Source organism: Misgurnus anguillicaudatus, unplaced genomic scaffold, assembly GCF_027580225.2.
Source record: "Misgurnus anguillicaudatus unplaced genomic scaffold, ASM2758022v2 HiC_scaffold_27, whole genome shotgun sequence".
NCBI lineage: Eukaryota > Metazoa > Chordata > Actinopteri > Cypriniformes > Cobitidae > Misgurnus > Misgurnus anguillicaudatus.
The window spans coordinates 1,616,437-1,641,588 of record NW_027395277.1 but is presented as its reverse complement, the minus strand read 5'-3'; the positions used below and the strand labels follow the sequence as shown (position 1 = coordinate 1,641,588).

General features: G+C 36.1%; 2 protein-coding genes across 4 annotated transcripts in view; one reads left to right on the top strand and one right to left on the bottom strand.

The window, feature by feature from the left end:
* Positions 1–192: 192 nt before the first annotated feature.
* LOC141362458 (protein SPT2 homolog) lies at positions 193–8,887 on the top strand. 2 transcript variants are annotated; one of them, XM_073864552.1, is made up of 6 exons: positions 193–679; positions 933–1,047; positions 3,570–4,943; positions 5,726–5,885; positions 7,978–8,055; positions 8,381–8,887. In XM_073864552.1, the coding sequence occupies exons 1-6, from the start codon at positions 620–622 to the stop codon at positions 8,478–8,480; spliced, it is 1,887 nt and encodes a 628-aa protein (XP_073720653.1). In that variant the 5' UTR covers positions 193–619; the 3' UTR covers positions 8,481–8,887. The 2 variants fall into 2 exon arrangements, with proteins under 2 accessions (XP_073720653.1, XP_073720654.1); XM_073864553.1 differs by lacking the exon at positions 8,381–8,887 and adding an exon at positions 8,202–8,372.
* A 2,571-nt stretch (positions 8,888–11,458) lies between these two features.
* Positions 11,459–25,152, bottom strand: part of LOC129433868 (beta-1,4 N-acetylgalactosaminyltransferase 2-like) — a 70,566-nt gene continuing 56,872 nt past the window's right edge. Inside the window, exons 8-11 of one of the 2 annotated variants that reach the window (XM_073864681.1) lie at positions 12,943–13,086; positions 12,608–12,830; positions 12,278–12,472; positions 11,459–12,147 (exon numbers count right to left, since the gene is read on the bottom strand). In XM_073864681.1, coding sequence (XP_073720782.1) covers positions 12,291–12,472; positions 12,608–12,830; positions 12,943–13,086 — 549 coding nt within the window. In that variant the 3' untranslated portion in view covers positions 11,459–12,147; positions 12,278–12,290. The remainder of the gene's footprint in view (positions 12,148–12,277; positions 12,473–12,607; positions 12,831–12,942; positions 13,087–25,152) is intronic. The other variant, XM_073864680.1, reaches the window with a different exon arrangement.

Below are 25,152 nucleotides of genomic sequence, written 5' to 3'. Positions count from 1 at the left end.
AAAAGGCAGAAAATTATCTTAAATTATGACTAGTCTTATCTTTATTAATTAATTATTATTATTTTGTATTATTATTATTGTTTTTATTATTATTAAAATGTACAATTTATATTGATTTACAATTTAAATTAAATTATAATTTTTTAAAATTATTTTCATTACAGTATATTTCACCGGAAGTGACGAGCGGATTTGAACCGGATGACGTGGGTTTGGGCATTAGTTCTAGAAAACACAAATCTCACAGGATTTCGGTGTTCGCGTTATTTTTTTAAAGCCTTTTTGTTTCAAATCGTTTGATGACACTTTGGGTTATCTGATCCGGTATCACTGATCCGGTTTCATTATTCACAACGCGAAGAATCTCGTTTGTATATCTGATAAATCCACAGTTCTTGGGGGTTTAAATGTACAACAGCTGATCCAACATGACGACCAGAAGCTAAAGCTAGTTGATTTAATCGAGGGATTTCTCTTCTTCTTTCTTTTATAATACTCGTTATATAAAACAATCTACCTTTGGTTTATATTTAAAGTTGTAAAATAAGTAGTTATCGGTAGGACAAGTGCTAGCTATTTCTATTAGCTAAGTGAGCTTTGGACAGTGTTAGCAGTCACTATGGATTTCGATAGCGTGCTGTCCATCGCCTCCCAAAATCAAGGGCTTAGCAGCGTACCGGTGAGTAACATTTAAAATGTCGCAACTTTTATAACATTATGGCATTAGCAATGACCAAGTGCATGTGTATTGTATGACTCGAATGTTACTATTCTTAAAAACTTGTGTTGATATCATTAAAGTGACGTGATATAATTAAGTTATAGTTTATTTAAACAAGTTTTCCGAGTCAAATGAACATCTATGACTAAATAAAGGCCACTGTCATATGCATGTTTCTGTTATTGCTTTAACTCATTTGTTTGGTTTGTAGAAACGGTACAGCTTGAAAACTGGACCTCCCAAAAAAGATGTCAAAATAAAAGGAGTCAATTCATCTGCTGTACAGGCCTTTCTGAAGAAGCAGGCCATAGATCAAAGAAAGAAAGGTATAGACTTGGTTATCTGAAACATTATTTGCCTTTTACTGCTATAAAATAGACACATACAGGGTTCCCAAGGGCCCTTGAAATCCTTGAAAGTTTGTGAATCTGGGGGTAAAAATTCAAGGCCCTGGGAAGTTTTTGAAAATATACATGCATAGTTCCAGGTCATTGAACGTTCCATATTAAAAAATCCATATTATTTCGCCAATTTTCGTGTGTAGTGTAGGATAATATCATAACATTTCTAGCCTTTTAAGCACACGTGCTAAACTGTTTGCTTTAAATGCTTATATCTTCTGTATGTGAATGTTGATTCATACCAAAATGCTTTTTTGCATAGTTGTGTTTGACAAATGAAAACGTCTCGGGTTACGTATGTAACTGTTGTTCCCTGAGAAGGGAACGAGGCGCTGCGTCTCCCTTGCCATAGTTCCTCCGTCCCTGTAACGCCGTCTTTGGCAATATTTCAGATAGCGATATACTTCCTGGCTTTTGTGTCACCCTGTCTTTGTCGTTAAGCCTCACCATTGGTTGAATTTGATATACACATTCAGATGCACTTACCACTGGAGGCGTCCCCAAAGTATCACCGCAGTGACGCAGCGCAAGTTCCCTCAAAAGGGAACTGTAACAATGTATCTTAAAAGGTAACACAAGTTAACCTTGCTTTTACTTGAAATGTGTCCCCACATTTAGTCCTTGAATTTGAGGGATAGGACGTGGAAAGCCCTAAAAGGTCCTTGAATTTGAAGTTAACTATGGTGTGGGAACCCTGCATATATTTAATATGTACTTGTGCATTTTAGGTAGATTTTCATGTTTTGTAAAGTGTAATAAGACCTGTGGATGTCAAACAGGGTCGGGGAGTACATAATCATTATGCAAAAAACCTGGCAACTGTTATCTGTGAAGTACTGTATCAGAATATATTTTTAAAGTAACCCTCCCAAACCTTGTGTCAAACATACTAATAAGTATATATATGACTCCTATGGTCATGTACACTATGTACTGCAAAAGTAGCATTAGCTTTGTATTTATCATTGTATTCATTTAAAATCTTTCTCTTTTCTTAAGGTTCCTCTCTCTAGGTTTCTCTCTACCCCTTTTACGAAATTAACCATGGTTGTATTACAAATAAAACAAAAACCATGGTTATTATTCTCAAAGTATAGTTACCACAAATTAAACATGGTTTTGCTACAGTAACATTAGTGTAATCATGGTTTTACAAGTTATCAATACAAACACATTCACAAAGATTTTGGTTACACTTTTACTATAATAAAACCATGGTTAATTTTGTAAGGGACCAGGCCAAAAATGATGGCATTAGGTGTATTCTAGTGAGTTTGATTTCATTTACATCAAATGTTTCTCACATATTACCAAACCACATCACATTATGCTCTTCTCGGGTCCTAAGAAATGTACCCGACCCAAAATGACCCAATCACTTTTTACCCAAACTTTATTATGAATATTATTATTTATTTATTTATTTTAACCTGACCCAAATGCGACCAAGTGGCAATTTTTAGACTCAAACATAAATGACACTGACTTGTGTGCAGTCTGCAGCCCCGCATGCACCCGTCAGACAAAAAGAAACACAGTGACCTCGCAACCAATTTGGCTCACTGCTCCATTTATTATCTGACGGTCGGTTCTTGAGAGAGGGAGTTGGAAAAGGACTCGATGCACACACGCAAGCTAGTTTGGGTCTTCTGTTCGGCAAAAACACATTCATTTTAAATTACCAGAGCACCGATGCTGCTAATATTATGCCTGACCCGTGTCCGAAGCACACGTAAAAGTTTTAGACACGTGAAAGGGCTCGATGCACACACGCAAGCTATTTTGCACTGCAAAAAATGATTTTCAAGAAAAAAAATCTTATTTTTACTGAAAACAAGACAAAAATACTATTTAAAATTTCAAACGACCCATGAAAATAAGTCTAGTTTTTAGACCAAAAATATCAAATTTAAGTGATTTTGTGCATAAAACAAGCCAAAAAATCGCCCAATGGGGTAAGCAATTATTTCTTAAATTTAGTGTTTAAGAAAAATGTTCAATTTTTTCGTTTACCCCATTGGCAGATTTTTTTGCTTGTTTTATGCACAAAATCACTTAAATTTGACATTTTTGGTCTAAAAAAATAGACTTATTTTATGGGTCATTTTGCTTATCAAGAAAAGGCATCTTCATTTAAGAATTTTTAGATATTTTTGCTTGCTTGGGTCTCGGTCGGACCTCAGGTTTTCTTATCTATGTAGACCCGTGCAGACCTCTACATCACATACTTAAAGGGGCTTAAACTATTAAGTTATTAGATCTTATTATTTCAGATGACTTGGGAAAGAGTGAATTAATAATATCAGTTATTTTAATGTTATTTTTTAACTGTCCCCCAATAACGTTATTCCTCTCAACTGACCTATTTAAAGTTAGGTTTTTTTTGGGGGGGGGGAGCAAGCTCATATAATGCATACTTTCATCTTTCAATTCCTCTTTTGTTATAGAACTGGAGAGTAAGAAGGCAAAAGAGGAGCTACTGGCCAAAAGAGTGGAGCTGAAATCAGACAGGAAGGCACGAGCGATGGCTTCACGGACCAAGGACAATTTCAGAGGTTACAATGGCATCCCCGTTGTCGAGCAGCCCAAAAAGAGGCGATCAAAGGGGGAGATGTTTGAGGAACAGGAAAGAACAGACATGTATGATGATGATGATGAGGACAATTACAACTACGAGGGTACAGATTCCGAATCCGATGAGAAAAACAGTCAGGTTAAGTTTAAGCCTCAGCCTCGTGCCGAAAACTCAAACAAAGTCGACAGCAAGCCGAAAAAACCCAGTGCTTCAGCTAGGCCTGCCCCACCACCAATGAACTTTGCAGAACTTTTGAAGCTTGCACAGAAAAAACAATTTGAACCTGTTGAACTGAAACAAGTAAAGAAGACAAAAGAGAGGCCTAGAACTGCAGAGGAGATTCGAGAACTTGAAATGGAGCGTAAAGTTAAAAATCAAGACAGAGGGAAGGATGTGAAACCTGACAAGAATTTAGGGCAAAAGGACAACAGATCTCAGTCCAGCTCAAATTCCCAAAAGAAACCCATAGATGGTGACAACAGAAATGGGAAGCTGCCCAAGCCAGCTGGAGATAAGTATTCATCTGCCAGTACCAGCAAAAAGCCAAAGCCCAAAACTTCCAACGAAAGACCACATGGTTCTGCCAAACCTACCGAAAACAGAACCAACTCTGGCTCCTCAGGTGCCTTAAATAATAAAGTTGCCATAAAGACCGGTCCCTCATTTCAGGCTAAACAAGCACCACCCAGACCCCCACAGAGCCAAAGGCCCACAACCTCAAGTGACCTTACCCCAAAGAAGGGGAATATCTCAGTACCTCAAGGAAAACCAAGTATTTCTGGAATTCGCAGTGGAGTTGCATCCGATCCCGCTAGATCAGGTCAAGGACCTCAAAAAAGCTCAGACAGAGGTGGGCATCCTCAGAAACTGGTAAAACCAGGAAATGTACAACGACCTGGGAGCGGTGCTCCACCTCGGCCGGGTAGCAATGGACTTGTACGACCCTCTTCCGGTGATTCCTCAAAGCAACCAAGACCGGGTGGTAGCCTTCAAGGGCAGCAGATTCCTGGAGGCTCCAGGGCTCCTTTAAATGGACCAAGCAGGATGAGAGGCGGTTTTTCCGGGAGGCCAGTAAACGGCATGGGCTCAGGTCCTGGTAGACCACAGTGTACTGTTGTTGCAGAGACTATTTCTTCAAAGAACTTTACACCAAGACCTGGGATGATGGCCCAAAGGCCTCCAGGACCCCAAGGCCCCAGAACGATGATTGACGCCTCGGGTCACAGAGTCTTGGTTAGACCTCCTGGTAAGAGATGGACAAGTTTTTATATGAATTTTTTCTGTGGTATGAGGTATTGCTTGCGTAGCTCGAGGACATAAACGTGGTGGTCTACATACAACTCAGTGAGGGTTGGATCTCTACGCTAATAATGCACAAATTATCATCAGCATGGGCGGAGCTTAATGGCGCAAATTCTGCTTTTGATTTTTGGGGAATATAATAAAGCAGTGGATTTTTACCATTGTGTGGTTTTTACACACATTGCGGACACAAAACTGCATTCAAATATAAAAGTGAATTTTGCATAATAGGTCCCCTTTAAAGGACTCTCATGACAGTTGCACAGTATTTGCAAGGAGAATAGACAGGGTTGCAATGTAAATGTTTGTGAAGTATGAAATTACATTGGTGACCACGTAATCATCTGTCTAGTCTAAGTAGACTTCCACAGTAAGTGCATTACTACTAGTAATTTGCTTAGGGATAAGCCGCAAATATTTTGAGTTACAATTATTATCCTGGACATGTTAACGAAGCTTTAATGTTGTTTTTGTAGTGCTTAATGAGGTAATGCAAGTTAGTATCATAACTAAGTAATTGCTTGTTGTGATTAAATTGTCATGAGTGGTCATCCTGGTTATATATCCTTACATTACTATCCTTACATTATAATTAATGATGAAATTGAGAACGTGTTGAATGCCCATTTTCTGACGTTTTGTCATAATCTGTATAACGTGGCAACCATTTGTTGACATATTTCTAATTTTTAAGTGGCGTTAAACTTTTCCTGTTTGTTTTCAAAGGACCACCGCTGCCGCCAATAACATCCAGCTATAAACGACAGTACGAGGATGAAGAAGACGAGTACGACTCGGAAATGGATGACTTCATTGACGATGGCGAGCAAGATCCAGATGAAATTTCAAAACATATCAGGGAAATCTTTGGTTATGACAAGAACAAGTGAGTTCATGTTTAGTTTGTCTTGAATCAGAATATACAAATAAAACCAATATGTGAGTGCCTCTTTGCGATAGTTAAAATACTAGTATACGTTTTTTTTTTTTTTTGAAAATATGCTCATTTTCCAGCTCCTCTAGAGTTAAACATTTGATTTTTACAGTTTTGGAATCCATTTAGCTGATCTCGGGTCTGGCGCTAGCACTTTTAGCATAGCTTAGCATAACCCATTGAATCTGATTAGACCATTAGCATCGCGCAAAAAAATAACCAAAGAGTTTCAATATTTTTCCTATTTAAAACTGGACTCTTCTGTAGTTACATTGTATACTAAGACTGACGGAAAATTAAAAGTTGTGATTTTCTAGGTAGATATGGCTAGGACTATACTCTCAAACTGGTGTAATAATCAAGGACTTTGCTGCCGTAACATGGCTGCAGGAGGCGCAATATTACTACGCAGCAGCCAAAAATAGTCCCCTTAGTATCTTTCAATAGCAGGGGATTATTTTCGGGCACTACGTAATATCACTATGCCTGCTGCAGGCATGTTACGGCAGCAAAGTCCCTGATTATTAAGCCAGAATAAGACCCGGAGATCGACTGAATGGATTCAAAAATGGTAAAAAACAAATATTTAACTTGGGGAAGCCGGAAAATTAAAATATTTTCAAAAAAGCGCAGTGTCCGTTGAAGCGCAAGTGTACACGCACAGTCGAACGCAAGCTTTGCAAAGCTTATTTCATTTGAATCGTACGCGAACACAGGCGTTCGACGCATGCGCATTGCGGCAAACTGTAATGCTACTCTCGGGCTACATACTCTTTTACATGCATATGCAACCTAAGTACGTGCGATAAGTATGCACGGTTGCAAAAAGCTTGCAGTACGCCTACAATTATGACTAACTTTGCGTCACACACATTGTACGCTGGCCCTCGCATACGTGTAAAAACAGAACTAAATCTCAGGCCAATCAAGTCAAAAAATTTTTTTTTATTGTTTTTTACCTGAAAAAACATTTATACAGTAGGGGTGTAAGAAAATGTTGATATATGTAATTACGGTGATAGCGTTATTCTGATCTCTAAACTTAAAAGGACACTCCACTTTTTTTGGAAATATGCTCATTTTCCAGCTGAATTAGACCATTAGCATCGCGCTAAAAATAAAAATAACCAAGAGTTTAGATATTTTTCCTATTTAAAACTTGACTCTTCTGTAGTTACATCGTGTACTGAGAGAAAATTAAAAATTTCGATTTTCTATAGATATGGCGAGGAACTATACTCTCATTCTGGCGTAATTATCAAGGACTTTGCTGCCGTAACATGGCTGCAGCAGTCGTAGTGATATTACGTAGTGCACAAAAATAGTCCCCTGCTATTGAAAGATAATAAGGGGAGTGTTTTCGGCTGCTGCGTAGTAATATTGCGCCTCCTGCAGCCATGTTACGGCAGCAAAGTTCTTGATTATTACACCAGAATGAGATTATAGTTCCTAGCCATATCTGCGAAACTCGAAACTTTAAATTTTCTGTCGGTCTTAGTACACGATGTAACTACAGAAGAGTCAAGTTTTAAATACGAAAAATATCGAAACTCTTTGGTTATTTTTAGCGCAATGCTAATGGTCTAATCAGATTCAATGGATTGTGCTAAGCTATGCTAAAAGTGGTAGCGCCAAACAAGGAGATCAGCTGAATGGATGCCAAAACGGTAAAAATCAATTGTTTAATTCTAGGGGAGCTGAAAAATTTGGACATTTTCAAAAAAGTGGAGTGTCCCTTTAAACAGTGACAGTACTAGTATAGGGTGCGCCAAAATTTTTTGCTAAGGTTTGCATATGGTGGCGTGTTCTCAATTACAACTTTCCTTAAATTATATCCTACTATATTCCTTAAAAAGGAAATATCCCAATATATCGCCTCGCTTTACAGTATGGCAACGTATCACAACATATAGCATCGCAACCCCTTTATCGTGATACGTACCGTATCGCAAGATTCATGCTACTATACAGCTCTACTTTACAGGAACGCAATGCATTGAATTTGCACTTTGGTGGCTTCATGTTGTATCCTTTATTTTGCCAGATATAAAGATGAAAGTGACTATGCACTGAAGTTTATGGAGAGCAGTTGGAAAGAACAGCAAAAAGAAGAAGCTAGAAGGTAAGCCCACAATTTCACTACTACCAAAAAAATACCAATTCTGAGCAAACTGATTTGGTTTTCCTCATTATCAACACCAAATCATCACGCTGTCTGCCTCTTTCTGTGTGTTTTCTGTGATTGCCTTGTCCTGATTGTCTGATAAGCCTGCGAATGGCAGTGTTTGAGGACCAGGAGGAGGAAAGACGAGAGCTCGAGGAGATGCAACGCAAGAATCCCAAGAAGAGAAAAATCTGACATAACTGTCTTTGATATTCCCTATGCGCAAGAGGACCTTCCATCATAGCATTTTTAATGACTTCTTTTCTTGTTTCTGCTTCTTCAGTTTACGTCTCGGTATCAAAGAAGACGAAGAAGAAATGCTTTTGGAGGAGCAGGAGATGAAGAGAAAACTAGCAATGAAAGTGAAGCGGAAAAAGATTTAATTGAATGTGTACGATCATGTCTTATTAAAATGGATGGAGATGAAAGGGTTCGGGCAGAACCCAGTGGAAAGGAAATGAGTTGCCTTCCTTGTGCCACAGATGTTGTTACACTATTTATTTGAATGCTCAAGTCACAGGAGCAGGTTGCACTACCAAAAGCCCATCTTTTGCAGCTGAGCTTCAGAGAGTATAATATATATAAAAAAATTATATCTGAGAATCACAATGTCCATTTTTTTGTATAAGTAATGAAGTTACATTACGTGTGGAGGCCTTGCATCTCAAGCACCAACTGCTTTGGTCCTAAATTAGGGAGATTTGTTTTATTATTTGTACTATTTAAGTGGCGAAGAGAGACAGAGACTGCCATTTTTGCTATGTATTTTTTGTTAAAGTGATTTGACAAATATTGTTGTCCTGTCATTTGTTCTTCATATCTTAGGAGATACAGTTAATTTCTGTCTATAATTAATTTTGTTCTTTAACTTGTGTTAACTTTATAGCTCAATGTGTTCCTATAATGCAAATGACAAACCTTTGGATATCTTTCTAAGAATTTTTTTTATATCTTTCCAGATGACTCTTGCTTCATCTAACAATATAAGTCAATTCCGCTTTTCCGCAAAGTAGAAAGTCCGCAGTGATTACGTATTTTTGACGTATTTCCCCTGGAAGTTAGTGGGACACAGAGGTTTGCATAAGCCCACGATCTAACTATCCAAATTGTTTAGTCTAACAATAAACATGCAGGAATTCAAAAAAATAAAGTGCAAGAAATGCTTGTTTTTTCTCACTTTTTTGGACCCCAACACTACAGTTTTAATGCAGTTTAAAATTGCAGTTTCAAAGGACTCTAAATGATCTCAATTAAGGCATAAGGGTCTTATTGGCAAGAAAAAAATTCACTTTTAAACCTCAACTTCTCGTCTTCATCCGGTCCTGTGACGCACCAGCGTGACCTCACTTAATACGTCATCATGTCAAGAGGGCACGGATTACGTATCGAAACTACGCCACAGTGTTTACAAGTGTGTTGAAAGAGGACCGTTCTGATGTTGTTGTATGTCGAATGATACTAATAAATGTCTATGTGTCAGTTTATTGTTTAAAATGGTCCGCAAATGTGCGTTTCATATATATAACACGTGACCTTTCCGCATCATTACGCAATTACGTGAGGTCGCGCTGACTCGTCACAGCCTGAGGAAGAAGAGAAGTTGGTTTAAGTGCATATTTTTATTTTTCTTGCCAAAAATGACAATCGTTTCGCTAGATAAGACCCTTAATGCCTCGTATGGGAACGTTTAGAGTCCTTTGAAACTGCGATTTTAAACTGCATTAAAACTGTGAAGTGTTGGGGTCCATTACAGTCCATTAAAATGAGAAAAATCCTGGAATGTTTTCCTCAAAAAACATAATTTCTTTTCGACTGAACAAAGAAAGACATCAACATTTTGGATGACATGGTGGTGAGTAAATTATCTGGATTTTATCTAATCCTTTAAGTTTAAGGGAAACATAAGGGTGAACTTAAGGGAAAATTACACTTAGGGGCCAGTCACACCAAAAGCGCTTTAAACGCTTGCAAACGCAAGGCGCGACGCACTGCCTTTTTTTAAAAAAAGAGCAGTGCGACGCGACTTTTCATATTGCTAAGCAACCACCGAGTCAGCTGTCTTGTCAATCAAATATTGAAGCGTGAGCACTCTTGCTGTTAACTGTCATATTAGCAGGAACTTTAAAAAGAGGGCGCTTTCACTGACCTTGTTTGAGGATGAGAGGTGCACAAACACGCAGGAGAGAGTGAGCGAGTGGAGTCCGGTTCTTCAAAGCAACTGTAAACTTCCCTCACCACAACGTAAGGCCCGCCTCTCCCCTCATTCGATTGGACAATGGAAAGACACGAATGACGTCGGGCGCTTCTCCGCTCTCAGCGCTCCTTCAAAAACGTGTGCGCGGCAGACGGCAAAAAACCGCTCGGCGCGCGCAAACGCGCCCTGCACATAGAATATCATTCAAAAAAAGGCGCCTGCAACTGCCATAAACGCTTTTGGTGTGACTGGCCCCTTAAGGTGCTTTATGCAACCGGGCCAAGCCCCTTACTGCTAATTGGCTACAAGTGTGTTTTAGTACTCGGCCAACTACCTTTTTCAAAAATCATGCACCCACCCTTTAAATGTAAAACTTGCACCACTAGCAATGGGTTAGTCATATAGCATCTTCTGACTGTGTGTGTGTGGTTCAGTACTGTGCAAAAGTCTTACTCATGCCACCATTATATTTGTTGTTTTAGCAATGGTCTCTTTACTAGAATACAACCAGAAAATACAAGAAAATTGTATGTAGTATTAAAAACTGTATAAAAGTATAAGCTCAATTGTAAACTTCCCTTCCACTTGAGCAGCAGGCAACTGCAGGATTGCGTGCCTTATTACTTAGTTTGTTTTTATTGAACCTTTTTTAATAAACAGAGCACCTTTAGAAGAGTAAAACAACAATTGAGCAAAATAATAATTAAATAATAACATGCATATGAAAAAAAGGGTAAGAAAAAATTATTAAATAAATGTAAAACTAAAAAAAAAAACCATAGGCCCTTGATAACTGTTTAGATAATATATCTAAATCCTAATTTCTTATTTAATCAAATGACTTCAGTCTCCTTAAAAAAGCTGAAGGTGTGCCAAGAGAGGTCACACTAAATACTGACTGATGCCTGAAGAAGACATTTAGTTCCGTTTCAAATTTTGTTTTTAATTTTGTGTACATATTTCCTGTTTGTATCTTAATAAAAAGAATGAAAAATAAATTTGTATGGCCAATAAAACTTAAACAACAACAAAGCTGGTGGTGATGGCCTAAGACTTTTCTACAGTTTATTACAGTAAATCATTTCAGATCAGATTAGTTTATTTTCATTTCACTTTTCTATATAATTCAGGTACAAATGCAGTTGGTGTGACAACAATGTTCACGCATGGATAACGCGTGTGGTATGAAACCGGCCCTTACACATCACATCGTAGAGCACAGCACAGTAGCATATCATATTATATCATATCAAGGCACACATCTTTAATTCAGCAAAAATTTATTCAGAATTATTTTTATTGGTTTACAGCTTTTTAAATATTAACAATTTATTAATTACATTCATAATTATTTTAAAAAATAACATGTACAACAGTTTCATAGTAGGGGTTTCATGTTTCTGTTATCGCCTAAAACAAAGCATGTAACTGTAACTTACTGACAATTATTATGACTTTAGCAGTAGGAAGAAGGATATTACAGAATATTTCATAAGCTCATGAGGTTTAAATACTAAAGTAAACTCAACCAAACCCAGACAGCACACATACATCGTCTATCTGATATCTGCTTTTACTTATGCAAGGTGTTTGTTATCGTTTCCTCATCTGCAAAATGTTTCCTGACAGATGTTCGAACAAAAAAGCTTTGAGACCTTTATGAGATGTTTTTACACATCCGATCTCCAGATCTTTAGCAGACATCTTCGACGTACCTTTAATATCTGGGCATTATTATCACCACTTAATGTCCGTCATGTTTAACAAAATACTGTAAAACATTATTATTATTGATTTGTTGATATTGTAAAGTTAATATTGTTTGATGCCTTTAACTGTGTAAAGCTTAGATGACACTGAAACAAGAACAAAACAAAAGCAAAACCTGTGTAAGGACTCGTTCATTTAAGAACACAGAATGAATTTATTCAAAATTACGATTATTTCTAATCACATTTAAAGATAAACTGGATGTTGTGATTTCACCTGTACATGTACTTCAGTAGTTGATGCATTTTAGATGATTCTTGAAATAATGGTGAGTCAGTTTATTTTCTGAATCAGCTTTTGGAGGATGTCTGTATTTTCCGTAGTCGGGTGTGTACGTTTTTTTCTGATGACCAATTTTGAGACCTTGACAGGTGACAACTAACAATTCTCCAAGTCCATCAATGAAGAATTCTGAAGGTTGAGGAAAAAACACAGTATTGTTGTTTATCTGTGTCGATCAAATGCTGATCATTGTCATATCAAAGGTTTAGGTATGATGGGTTAAAGGCAGAATTCCTGAAACTTAAAACTTTACAGTCCACTTACCACTGTGTCCGACCTTTTTGAGGAACGGGTCAAAACCGACCTTTCGAACGGCATCCGTTCGGCCCATAAAGTAGTTCACAACTCCATCAACGAAGAAGCACCCTTTAAATCCCGGCAGGGGTGCGTAAAAACCTCTGACACGTGAGATGCAACCGCCTTCGCTGTTCCCTTCTTTATAATTCAATTTAAAGGCAAACTTATTGTTTCCTACCTGACCACCGACCTGAGAAAGTTAAGATTATAAGTTTATATCTTATGCATCAACATACAATTGAATTTTTAGTGCACCTGTTCATAAGTCTATTATTAACTATAGCAGTAGCAGATTTACTTACCACATCTAATTCAGGAACAGCTTCCATAATCTCCACAAATCTCTCTATACGCGTCTCATTCAGGAACACAAAGTCATCGTCCACCCATAAGAAGTATTTAGTCGTGACTTGTGACAATGCCAGATTTCTGCCGGCAAACCAGCCCTTAACAAGCAAACAATCATTTTAAAGAGCCACACAAATTCAAAATTGAAAATGACCTGTATTGCAGTGTGTCATGTAGCTGTCCATCAATGTAAACAATGTGCAAAGTAGTTGAACCAAAAAGTGCACAATTAATTAAGTTATTGGCTTCTAAAGTAGGGAGTCGCCTCTGAATCGCTGAAACGAGTCGTCATATGGATTGAATCTCCTGCTTGACTTTGTCCACGTAATACCAACACTTTGCATAATAATCTCTGCCTACAGTCTTGCCCGTGGGAGAAACGAAAAATTACTTTTTTACGGAGGGATATACTAAACGTTTGGCTGTGAAGAATCAGTGGTTAAAATAACTTTCACGGAGGGATTTACTAAACGTTTGACTGTGAAGAATCAGTGGTTAAAATTACTTTTTCACGGAGGGATTTACTAAACGTTTGGCTGTGAAGAATCAGTGGTTAAAATTACTTTTTCCAAGAGGGATATACTAAACGTTTGGCCGTGAAGAATCAGTGGTTAAAATTACTTTTGTACGGAGGGATATACTAAACGTTTGGCTGTGAAGAATCAGTGGTTAAAATTACTTTTTCACGGAGGGATTTACTAAACGTTTGGCTGTGAAGAATCAGTGGTTAAAATTACTTTTTTCAAGGAGGGATATACTAAACGTTAGAATGTGAAGAATCAGTGGTTAAAATTACTTTTGTACGGAGGGATATACTAAACGTTTGGCTGTGAAGAATCAGTGGTTAAAATTACTTTTTCACGGAGGGATTTACTAAACGTTTGGCTGTGAAGAATCAGTGGTTAAAATTACTTTTTTCAAGGAGGGATTTACTAAACGTTTGGCTGTGAAGAATCAGTGGTTAAAATTACTTTTTCCAGGAGGGATATACTAAACGTTTGACTGTGAAGAATCAGTGGTTAAAATTACTTTTTCAAGGAGGGATATACTAAACGTTTGACTGTGAAGAATCAGTGGTTAAAATTACTTTTTCAAGGAGGGATATACTAAACGTTTGGCCGTGAAGAATCAGTGGTTAAAATTACTTTTTCACGGAGGGATATACTAAACGTTTGGCCGTGAAGAATCAGTGGTTAAAATTACTTTTTCAAGGAGGGATATACTAAACGTTTGGCCGTGAAGAATCAGTTGTTATAATTACTTTTTCACGGAGGGATTTACTAAACGTTTGGCCGTGAAGAATCAGTGGTTAAAATTACTTTTTCAAGGAGGGATATACTAAACGTTTGGCCGTGAAGAATCAGTTGTTATAATTACTTTTTCACGGAGGGATTTACTAAACGTTTGACTGTGAAGAATCAGTGGTTAAAATTACTTTTTCATGGAGGGATTTACTAAACGTTTGGCTGTGAAGAATCAGTTGTTAAAATTACTTTTTCATGGAGGGATTTACTAAACGTTTGGCTGTGAAGAATCAGTTGTTAAAATTACTTTTTCATGGAGGGATTTACTAAACGTTTGACTGTGAAGAATCAATGGTTAAAATTACTTTTTCAAGGAGGGATTTACTAAACCTTTAGCTGTGAAGAATCAGTGGTTAAAATTACTTTTGTACGGAGGGATATACTAAACGTTTGGCCGTGAAGAATCAGTTGTTATAATTACTTTTTCACGGAGGGATTTACTAAACGTTTGACTGTGAAGAATCAGTGGTTAAAATTACTTTTTCATGGAGGGATTTACTAAACGTTTGGCTGTGAAGAATCAGTTGTTAAAATTACTTTTTCATGGAGGGATTTACTAAACGTTTGACTGTGAAGAATCAGTGGTTAAAATTACTTTTTCACGGAGGGATATACTAAACGTTTGGCCGTGAAGAATCAGTTGTTATAATTACTTTTTCAAGGAGGGATTTACTAAACGTTTGGCTGTGAAGAATCAGTGGTTAAAATTACTTTTTCCAGGAGGGATATACTAAACGTTTGACTGTGAAGAATCAGTGGTTAAAATTACTTTTTCAAGGAGGGATATACTAAACGTTTGACTGTGAAGAATCAGTGGTTAAAATTACTTTTTCAAGGAGGGATTTACTAAACCTTTAGCTGTGAAGAATCAGTGGTTAAAATTACTTTTGTACGGAGGGATATACTAAACGTTTGGCTGTGAAGAATCAGTGGTTAAAATTACTTTTTCAAGGAGGGATATACTAAACGTTTGGCCGTGAAGAATCAGTTGTTATAATTACTTTTTCACGGAGGGATTTACTAAACGTTTGGCCGTGAAGAATCAGTGGTTAAAATTACTTTTTCAAGGAGGTATATACTAAACGTTTGGCCGTGAAGAATCAGTTGTTATAATTACTTTTTCACGGAGGGATTTACTAAACGTTTGGCCGTGAAGAATCAGTTGTTAAAATTACTTTTTCAAGGAGGGATATACCAAACGTTTGGCCGTGAAGAATCAGTTGTTATAATTACTTTTTCACGGAGGGATTTACTAAACGTTTGGCCGTGAAGAATCAGTGGTTAAAATTACTTTTTCACGGAGGGATATACTAAACGTTTGGCCGTGAAGAATCAGTTGTTATAATTACTTTTTCAAGGAGGGATTTACTAAACGTTTGACTGTGAAGAATCAGTGGTTAAAATTACTTTTTCACGGAGGGATTTACTAAACGTTTGGCTGTGAAGAATCAGTGGTTAAAATTACTTTTTCACAGAGGGATATACTAAACGTTTGGCCGTGAAGAATCAGTGGTTAAAATGACTTTTTCAAGGAGGGATTTACTAAACGTTTGGCTGTGAAGAATCAGTTGTTAAAATTACTTTTTCACGGAGGGATATACTAAACGTTAGACTGTGAAGAATCAGTTGTTAAAATTACTTTTGTACGGAGGGATATACTAAACGTTTGACTGTGAAGAATCAGTGGTTAAAATTACTTTTGTACGGAGGGATATACTAAACGTTTGACTGTGAAGAATCAGTGGTTAAAATTACTTTTTCAAGGAGGGATTTACTAAACGTTTGGCTGTGAAGAATCAGTTGTTAAAATTACTTTTTCACGGAGGGATATACTAAACGTTAGACTGTGAAGAATCAGTTGTTAAAATTACTTTTTCATGGAGGGATTTACTAAACGTTTGGCTGTGAAGAATCAGTGGTTAAAATTACTTTTTCACGGAGGGATATACTAAACGTTAGACTGTGAAGAATCAGTTGTTAAAATTACTTTTTCATGGAGGGATTTACTAAACGTTTGGCTGTGAAGAATCAGTGGTTAAAATTACTTTTTCACGGAGGGATATACTAAACGTTAGACTGTGAAGAATCAGTTGTTAAAATTACTTTTTCACGGAGGGATATACTAAACGTTAGACTGTGAAGAATCAGTGGTTAAAATTACTTTTTCACGGAGGGATTTACTAAACGTTTGGCTGTGAAGAATCAGTGGTTAAAATTACTTTTTCACAGAGGGATATACTAAACGTTTGGCCGTGAAGAATCAGTTGTTAAAATTACTTTTTCACGGAGGGATATACTAAACGTTAGACTGTGAAGAATCAGTTGTTAAAATTACTTTTTCACGGAGGGATTTACTAAACGTTTGGCTGTGAAGAATCAGTGGTTAAAATTACTTTTTCACGGAGGGATATACTAAACGTTAGACTGTGAAGAATCAGTGGTTAAAATTACTTTTTCAAGGAGGGATATACTAAACGTTTGACTGTGAAGAATCAATGGTTAAAATTACTTTTTCAAGGAGGGATATACTAAACATTTGGCCGTGAAGAATCAGTTGTTAAAATTACTTTTTCATGGAGGGATTTACTAAACGTTTGGCCGTGAAGAATCAGTTGTTAAAATTACTTTTTCAAGGAGGGATATACTAAACGTTTGACTGTGAAGAATCTGTGGTTAAAATTACTTTTTCACGGAGGGATATACTAAACGTTTGACTGTGAAGAATCAGTGGTTAAAATTACTTTTTCAAGGAGGGATTTACTAGATGTTTGGCTGCGAAGAATCAGTTGTTAAAATTACTTTTTCACGGAGGGATATACTAAACGTTTGCTGTGAAGAATCAGTGGTTAAAATTACTTTTTCAAGGAGGGATTTACTAGATGTTTGGCTGCGAAGAATCAGTTGTTAAAATTACTTTTTCAAGGAGGGATATACTAAACGTTTGACTGTGAAGAATCAGTGGTTAAAATTACTTTTTCACGGAGGGATATACTAAACGTTTGACTGTGAAGAATCAGTTGTTAAAATTACTTTTTCACGGAGGGATTTACTAAACGTTAGACTGTGAAGAATCAGTTGTTAAAATTACTTTTTCACGGAGGGATTTACTAAACGTTTGGCTGTGAAGAATCAGTGGTTAAAATTACTTTTTCACGGAGGGATATACTAAACGTTAGACTGTGAAGAATCAGTGGTTAAAATTACTTTTTCAAGGAGGGATATACTAAACGTTTGACTGTGAAGAATCAATGGTTAAAATTACTTTTTCAAGGAGGGATATACTAAACGTTTGGCCGTGAAGAATCAGTTGTTATAATTACTTTTTCACGGAGGGATTTACTAAACGTTTGGCCGTGAAGAATCAGTTGTTAAAATTACTTTTTCAAGGAGGGATATACTAAACATTTGGCCGTGAAGAATCAGTTGTTAAAATTACTTTTTCATGGAGGGATTTACTAAACGTTTGGCCGTGAAGAATCAGTTGTTAAAATTACTTTTTCAAGGAGGGATATACTAAACGTTTGACTGTGAAGAATCTGTGGTTAAAATTACTTTTTCACGGAGGGATATACTAAACGTTTGACTGTGAAGAATCAGTGGTTAAAATTACTTTTTCAAGGAGGGATTTACTAGATGTTTGGCTGCGAAGAATCAGTTGTTAAAATTACTTTTTCACGGAGGGATATACTAAACGTTTGGCTGTGAAGAATCAGTGGTTAAAATTACTTTTTCAAGGAGGGATTTACTAGATGTTTGGCTGCGAAGAATCAGTTGTTAAAATTACTTTTTCAAGGAGGGATATACTAAACGTTTGACTGTGAAGAATCAGTGGTTAAAATTACTTTTTCACGGAGGGATATACTAAACGTTTGACTGTGAAGAATCAGTGGTTAAAATTACTTTTTCACAGAAGGATTTACTAAACGTTTGACTGTGAAGAATCAGTGGTTAAAATTACTTTTTCAAGGAGGGATTTACTAGATGTTTGGCTGCGAAGAATCAGTTGTTAAAATTACTTTTTCACGGAGGGATATACTAAACGTTTGGCTGTGAAGAATCAGTGGTTAAAATTACTTTTTCACAGAAGGATTTACTAAACGTTTGGCTGCGAAGAATCAGTTGTTAAAATTACTTTTTCACGGAGGGATATACTAAACGTTAGACTGTGAAGAATCAGTTGTTAAAATTACTTTTTCATTGAGGGATTTACTAAACGTTTGGCTGTGAAGAATCAGTGGTTAAAATTACTTTTTCACGGAGGGATATACTAAACGTTAGACTGTGAAGAATCAGTTGTTAAAATTACTTTTTCATGGAGGGATTTACTAAACGTTTGGCCGTGAAGAATCAGTTGTTAAAATTACTTTTTCAAGGAGGGATATACTAAACGTTTGACTGTGAAGAATCTGTGGTTAAAATTACTTTTTCACGGAGGGATATACTAAACGTTTGGCTGTGAAGAATCAGTGGTTAAAATTACTTTTTCACAGAAGGATTTACTAAATGTTTGACTGTGAAGAATCAGTGGTTAAAATTACTTTTTCAAGGAGGGATATACTAAACGTTTGACTGTGAAGAATCAGTGGTTAAAATTACTTTTTCAAGGAGGGATATATTAAACGTTTGACTGTGAAGAATCAGTGGTTAAAATTACTTTTTCAAGGAGGGATATACTAAACGTTTGACTGTGAAGAATCAGTGGTTAAAATTACTTTTGTACGGAGGGATATACTAAACGTTTGACTGTGAAGAATCAGTGGTTAAAATTACTTTTTCAAGGAGGGATATACTAAACGTTTGACTGTGAAGAATCAGTGGTTAAAATTACTTTTTCACGGAGGGATATACTAAACGTTTGACTGTGAAGAATCTGTGGTTAAAATTACTTTTTCACGGAGGGATATACTAAACGTTTGACTGTGAAGAATCAGTGGTTAAAATTACTTTTTCAAGGAGGGATATACTAAACGTTTGACTGTGAAGAATCAGTGGTTAAAATTACTTTTTCAAGGAGGGATTTACTAAACGTTTGACTGTGAAGAATCAGTGGTTAAAATTACTTTTTCAAGGAGGGATATACTAAACGTTTGACTGTGAAGAATCAGTGGTTAAAATTACTTTTTCAAGGAGGGATATACTAAACGTTTGGCCGTGAAGAATCAGTGGTTAAAATTACTTTTTCACGGAGGGATATACTAAACGTTTGGCCGTGAAGAATCAGTGGTTAAAATTACTTTTTCAAGGAGGGATATACTAAACGTTTGGCCGTGAAGAATCAGTTGTTATAATTACTTTTTCACGGAGGGATTTACTAAACGTTTGACTGTGAAGAATCAGTGGTTAAAATTACTTTTTCATGGAGGGATTTACTAAACGTTTGGCTGTAAAGAATCAGTTGTTAAAATTACTTTTTCATGGAGGGATTTACTAAACGTTTGGCTGTGAAGAATCAGTTGTTAAAATTACTTTTTCATGGAGGGATTTACTAAACGTTTGACTGTGAAGAATCAATGGTTAAAATTACTTTTTCAAGGAGGGATTTACTAAACCTTTAGCTGTGAAGAATCAGTGGTTAAAATTACTTTTGTACGGAGGGATATACTAAACGTTTGGCTGTGAAGAATCAGTGGTTAAAATTACTTTTTCAAGGAGGGATATACTAAACGTTTGGCCGTGAAGAATCAGTTGTTATAATTACTTTTTCACGGAGGGATTTACTAAACGTTTGGCCGTGAAGAATCAGTGGTTAAAATTACTTTTTCAAGGAGGGATATACTAAACGTTTGGCCGTGAAGAATCAGTTGTTATAATTACTTTTTCACGGAGGGATTTACTAAACGTTTGACTGTGAAGAATCAGTGGTTAAAATTACTTTTTCATGGAGGGATTTACTAAACGTTTGGCTGTGAAGAATCAGTTGTTAAAATTACTTTTTCATGGAGGGATTTACTAAACGTTTGACTGTGAAGAATCAGTGGTTAAAATTACTTTTTCACGGAGGGATATACTAAACGTTTGGCTGTGAAGAATCAGTTGTTAAAATTACTTTTTCACGGAGGGATATACTAAACGTTTGGCCGTGAAGAATCAGTTGTTATAATTACTTTTTCAAGGAGGGATTTACTAAACGTTTGGCCGTGAAGAATCAGTGGTTAAAATTACTTTTTCCAGGAGGGATATACTAAACGTTTGACTGTGAAGAATCAGTGGTTAAAATTACTTTTTCAAGGAGGGATATACTAAACGTTTGACTGTGAAGAATCAGTGGTTAAAATTACTTTTTCAAGGAGGGATTTACTAAACCTTTAGCTGTGAAGAATCAGTGGTTAAAATTACTTTTGTACGGAGGGATATACTAAACGTTTGGCTGTGAAGAATCAGTGGTTAAAATTACTTTTTCAAGGAGGGATATACTAAACGTTTGGCCGTGAAGAATCAGTTGTTATAATTACTTTTTCACGGAGGGATTTACTAAACGTTTGGCCGTGAAGAATCAGTGGTTAAAATTACTTTTTCAAGGAGGTATATACTAAACGTTTGGCCGTGAAGAATCAGTTGTTATAATTACTTTTTCACGGAGGGATTTACTAAACGTTTGGCCGTGAAGAATCAGTTGTTAAAATTACTTTTTCAAGGAGGGATATACCAAACGTTTGGCCGTGAAGAATCAGTTGTTATAATTACTTTTTCACGGAGGGATTTACTAAACGTTTGGCCGTGAAGAATCAGTGGTTAAAATTACTTTTTCACGGAGGGATATACTAAACGTTTGGCCGTGAAGAATCAGTTGTTATAATTACTTTTTCAAGGAGGGATTTACTAAACGTTTGACTGTGAAGAATCAGTGGTTAAAATTACTTTTTCACGGAGGGATTTACTAAACGTTTGGCTGTGAAGAATCAGTGGTTAAAATTACTTTTTCACAGAGGGATATACTAAACGTTTGGCCGTGAAGAATCAGTGGTTAAAATGACTTTTTCAAGGAGGGATTTACTAAACGTTTGGCTGTGAAGAATCAGTTGTTAAAATTACTTTTTCACGGAGGGATATACTAAACGTTAGACTGTGAAGAATCAGTTGTTAAAATTACTTTTGTACGGAGGGATTTACTAAACGTTTGACTGTGAAGAATCAGTGGTTAAAATTACTTTTGTACGGAGGGATATACTAAACGTTTGACTGTGAAGAATCAGTGGTTAAAATTACTTTTTCAAGGAGGGATTTACTAAACGTTTGGCTGTGAAGAATCAGTTGTTAAAATTACTTTTTCACGGAGGGATATACTAAACGTTAGACTGTGAAGAATCAGTTGTTAAAATTACTTTTTCATGGAGGGATTTACTAAACGTTTGGCTGTGAAGAATCAGTGGTTAAAATTACTTTTTCACGGAGGGATATACTAAACGTTAGACTGTGAAGAATCAGTTGTTAAAATTACTTTTTCATGGAGGGATTTACTAAACGTTTGGCTGTGAAGAATCAGTGGTTAAAATTACTTTTTCACGGAGGGATATACTAAACGTTAGACTGTGAAGAATCAGTTGTTAAAATTACTTTTTCACGGAGGGATATACTAAACGTTAGACTGTGAAGAATCAGTGGTTAAAATTACTTTTTCACGGAGGGATTTACTAAACGTTTGGCTGTGAAGAATCAGTGGTTAAAATTACTTTTTCACAGAGGGATATACTAAACGTTTGGCCGTGAAGAATCAGTTGTTAAAATTACTTTTTCACGGAGGGATATACTAAACGTTAGACTGTGAAGAATCAGTTGTTAAAATTACTTTTTCACGGAGGGATTTACTAAACGTTTGGCTGTGAAGAATCAGTGGTTAAAATTACTTTTTCACGGAGGGATATACTAAACGTTTGGCTGCGAAGAATCAGTTGTTAAAATTACTTTTTCACGGAGGGATATACTAAACGTTAGACTGTGAAGAATCAGTTGTTAAAATTACTTTTTCATGGAGGGATTTACTAAACGTTTGGCTGTGAAGAATCAGTGGTTAAAATTACTTTTTCACGGAGGGATATACTAAACGTTAGACTGTGAAGAATCAGTTGTTAAAATTACTTTTTCATGGAGGGATTTACTAAACGTTTGGCCGTGAAGAATCAGTTGTTAAAATTACTTTTTCATGGAGGGATATACTAAACGTTAGACTGTGAAGAATCAGTGGTTAAAATTACTTTTTCACGGAGGGATATACTAAACGTTAGACTGTGAAGAATCAGTTGTTAAAATTACTTTTTCACGGAGGGATTTACTAAACGTTTGGCTGTGAAGAATCAGTGGTTAAAATTACTTTTTCACGGAGGGATATACTAAACGTTAGACTGTGAAGAATCAGTGGTTAAAATTACTTTTTCAAGGAGGGATATACTAAACGTTTGACTGTGAAGAATCAATGGTTAAAATTACTTTTTCAAGGAGGGATATACTAAACGTTTGGCCGTGAAGAATCAGTTGTTATAATTACTTTTTCACGGAGGGATTTACTAAACGTTTGGCCGTGAAGAATCAGTGGTTAAAATTACTTTTTCAAGGAGGGATATACTAAACATTTGGCCGTGAAGAATCAGTTGTTAAAATTACTTTTTCATGGAGGGATTTACTAAACGTTTGGCCGTGAAGAATCAGTTGTTAAAATTACTTTTTCAAGGAGGGATATACTAAACGTTTGACTGTGAAGAATCTGTGGTTAAAATTACTTTTTCACGGAGGGATATACTAAACGTTTGACTGTGAAGAATCAGTGGTTAAAATTACTTTTTCAAGGAGGGATTTACTAGATGTTTGGCTGCGAAGAATCAGTTGTTAAAATTACTTTTTCACGGAGGGATATACTAAACGTTTGGCTGTGAAGAATCAGTGGTTAAAATTACTTTTTCAAGGAGGGATTTACTAGATGTTTGGCTGCGAAGAATCAGTTGTTAAAATTACTTTTTCAAGGAGGGATATACTAAACGTTTGACTGTGAAGAATCAGTGGTTAAAATTACTTTTTCACGGAGGGATATACTAAACGTTTGACTGTGAAGAATCAGTTGTTAAAATTACTTTTTCACGGAGGGATTTACTAAACGTTAGACTGTGAAGAATCAGTTGTTAAAATTACTTTTTCACGGAGGGATTTACTAAACGTTTGGCTGTGAAGAATCAGTGGTTAAAATTACTTTTTCACGGAGGGATATACTAAACGTTAGACTGTGAAGAATCAGTGGTTAAAATTACTTTTTCAAGGAGGGATATACTAAACGTTTGACTGTGAAGAATCAGTTGTTATAATTACTTTTTCACGGAGGGATTTACTAAACGTTTGGCCGTGAAGAATCAGTTGTTAAAATTACTTTTTCAAGGAGGGATATACTAAACATTTGGCCGTGAAGAATCAGTTGTTAAAATTACTTTTTCATGGAGGGATTTACTAAACGTTTGGCCGTGAAGAATCAGTTGTTAAAATTACTTTTTCAAGGAGGGATATACTAAACGTTTGACTGTGAAGAATCTGTGGTTAAAATTACTTTTTCACGGAGGGATATACTAAACGTTTGACTGTGAAGAATCAGTGGTTAAAATTACTTTTTCAAGGAGGGATTTACTAGATGTTTGGCTGCGAAGAATCAGTTGTTAAAATTACTTTTTCACGGAGGGATATACTAAACGTTTGGCTGTGAAGAATCAGTGGTTAAAATTACTTTTTCAAGGAGGGATTTACTAGATGTTTGGCTGCGAAGAATCAGTTGTTAAAATTACTTTTTCAAGGAGGGATATACTAAACGTTTGACTGTGAAGAATCAGTGGTTAAAATTACTTTTTCAAGGAGGGATATACTAAACGTTTGACTGTGAAGAATCAATGGTTAAAATTACTTTTTCAAGGAGGGATATACTAAACGTTTGGCCGTGAAGAATCAGTTGTTATAATTACTTTTTCACGGAGGGATTTACTAAACGTTTGGCCGTGAAGAATCAGTGGTTAAAATTACTTTTTCAAGGAGGGATATACTAAACATTTGGCCGTGAAGAATCAGTTGTTAAAATTACTTTTTCATGGAGGGATTTACTAAACGTTTGGCCGTGAAGAATCAGTTGTTAAAATTACTTTTTCAAGGAGGGATATACTAAACGTTTGACTGTGAAGAATCTGTGGTTAAAATTACTTTTTCACGGAGGGATATACTAAACGTTTGACTGTGAAGAATCAGTGGTTAAAATTACTTTTTCAAGGAGGGATTTACTAGATGTTTGGCTGCGAAGAATCAGTTGTTAAAATTACTTTTTCACGGAGGGATATACTAAACGTTTGGCTGTGAAGAATCAGTGGTTAAAATTACTTTTTCAAGGAGGGATTTACTAGATGTTTGGCTGCGAAGAATCAGTTGTTAAAATTACTTTTTCAAGGAGGGATATACTAAACGTTTGACTGTGAAGAATCAGTGGTTAAAATTACTTTTTCACGGAGGGATATACTAAACGTTTGACTGTGAAGAATCAGTTGTTAAAATTACTTTTTCACGGAGGGATTTACTAAACGTTAGACTGTGAAGAATCAGTTGTTAAAATTACTTTTTCACGGAGGGATTTACTAAACGTTTGGCTGTGAAGAATCAGTGGTTAAAATTACTTTTTCACGGAGGGATATACTAAACGTTAGACTGTGAAGAATCAGTGGTTAAAATTACTTTTTCAAGGAGGGATATACTAAACGTTTGACTGTGAAGAATCAATGGTTAAAATTACTTTTTCAAGGAGGGATATACTAAACGTTTGGCCGTGAAGAATCAGTTGTTATAATTACTTTTTCACGGAGGGATTTACTAAACGTTTGGCCGTGAAGAATCAGTTGTTAAAATTAC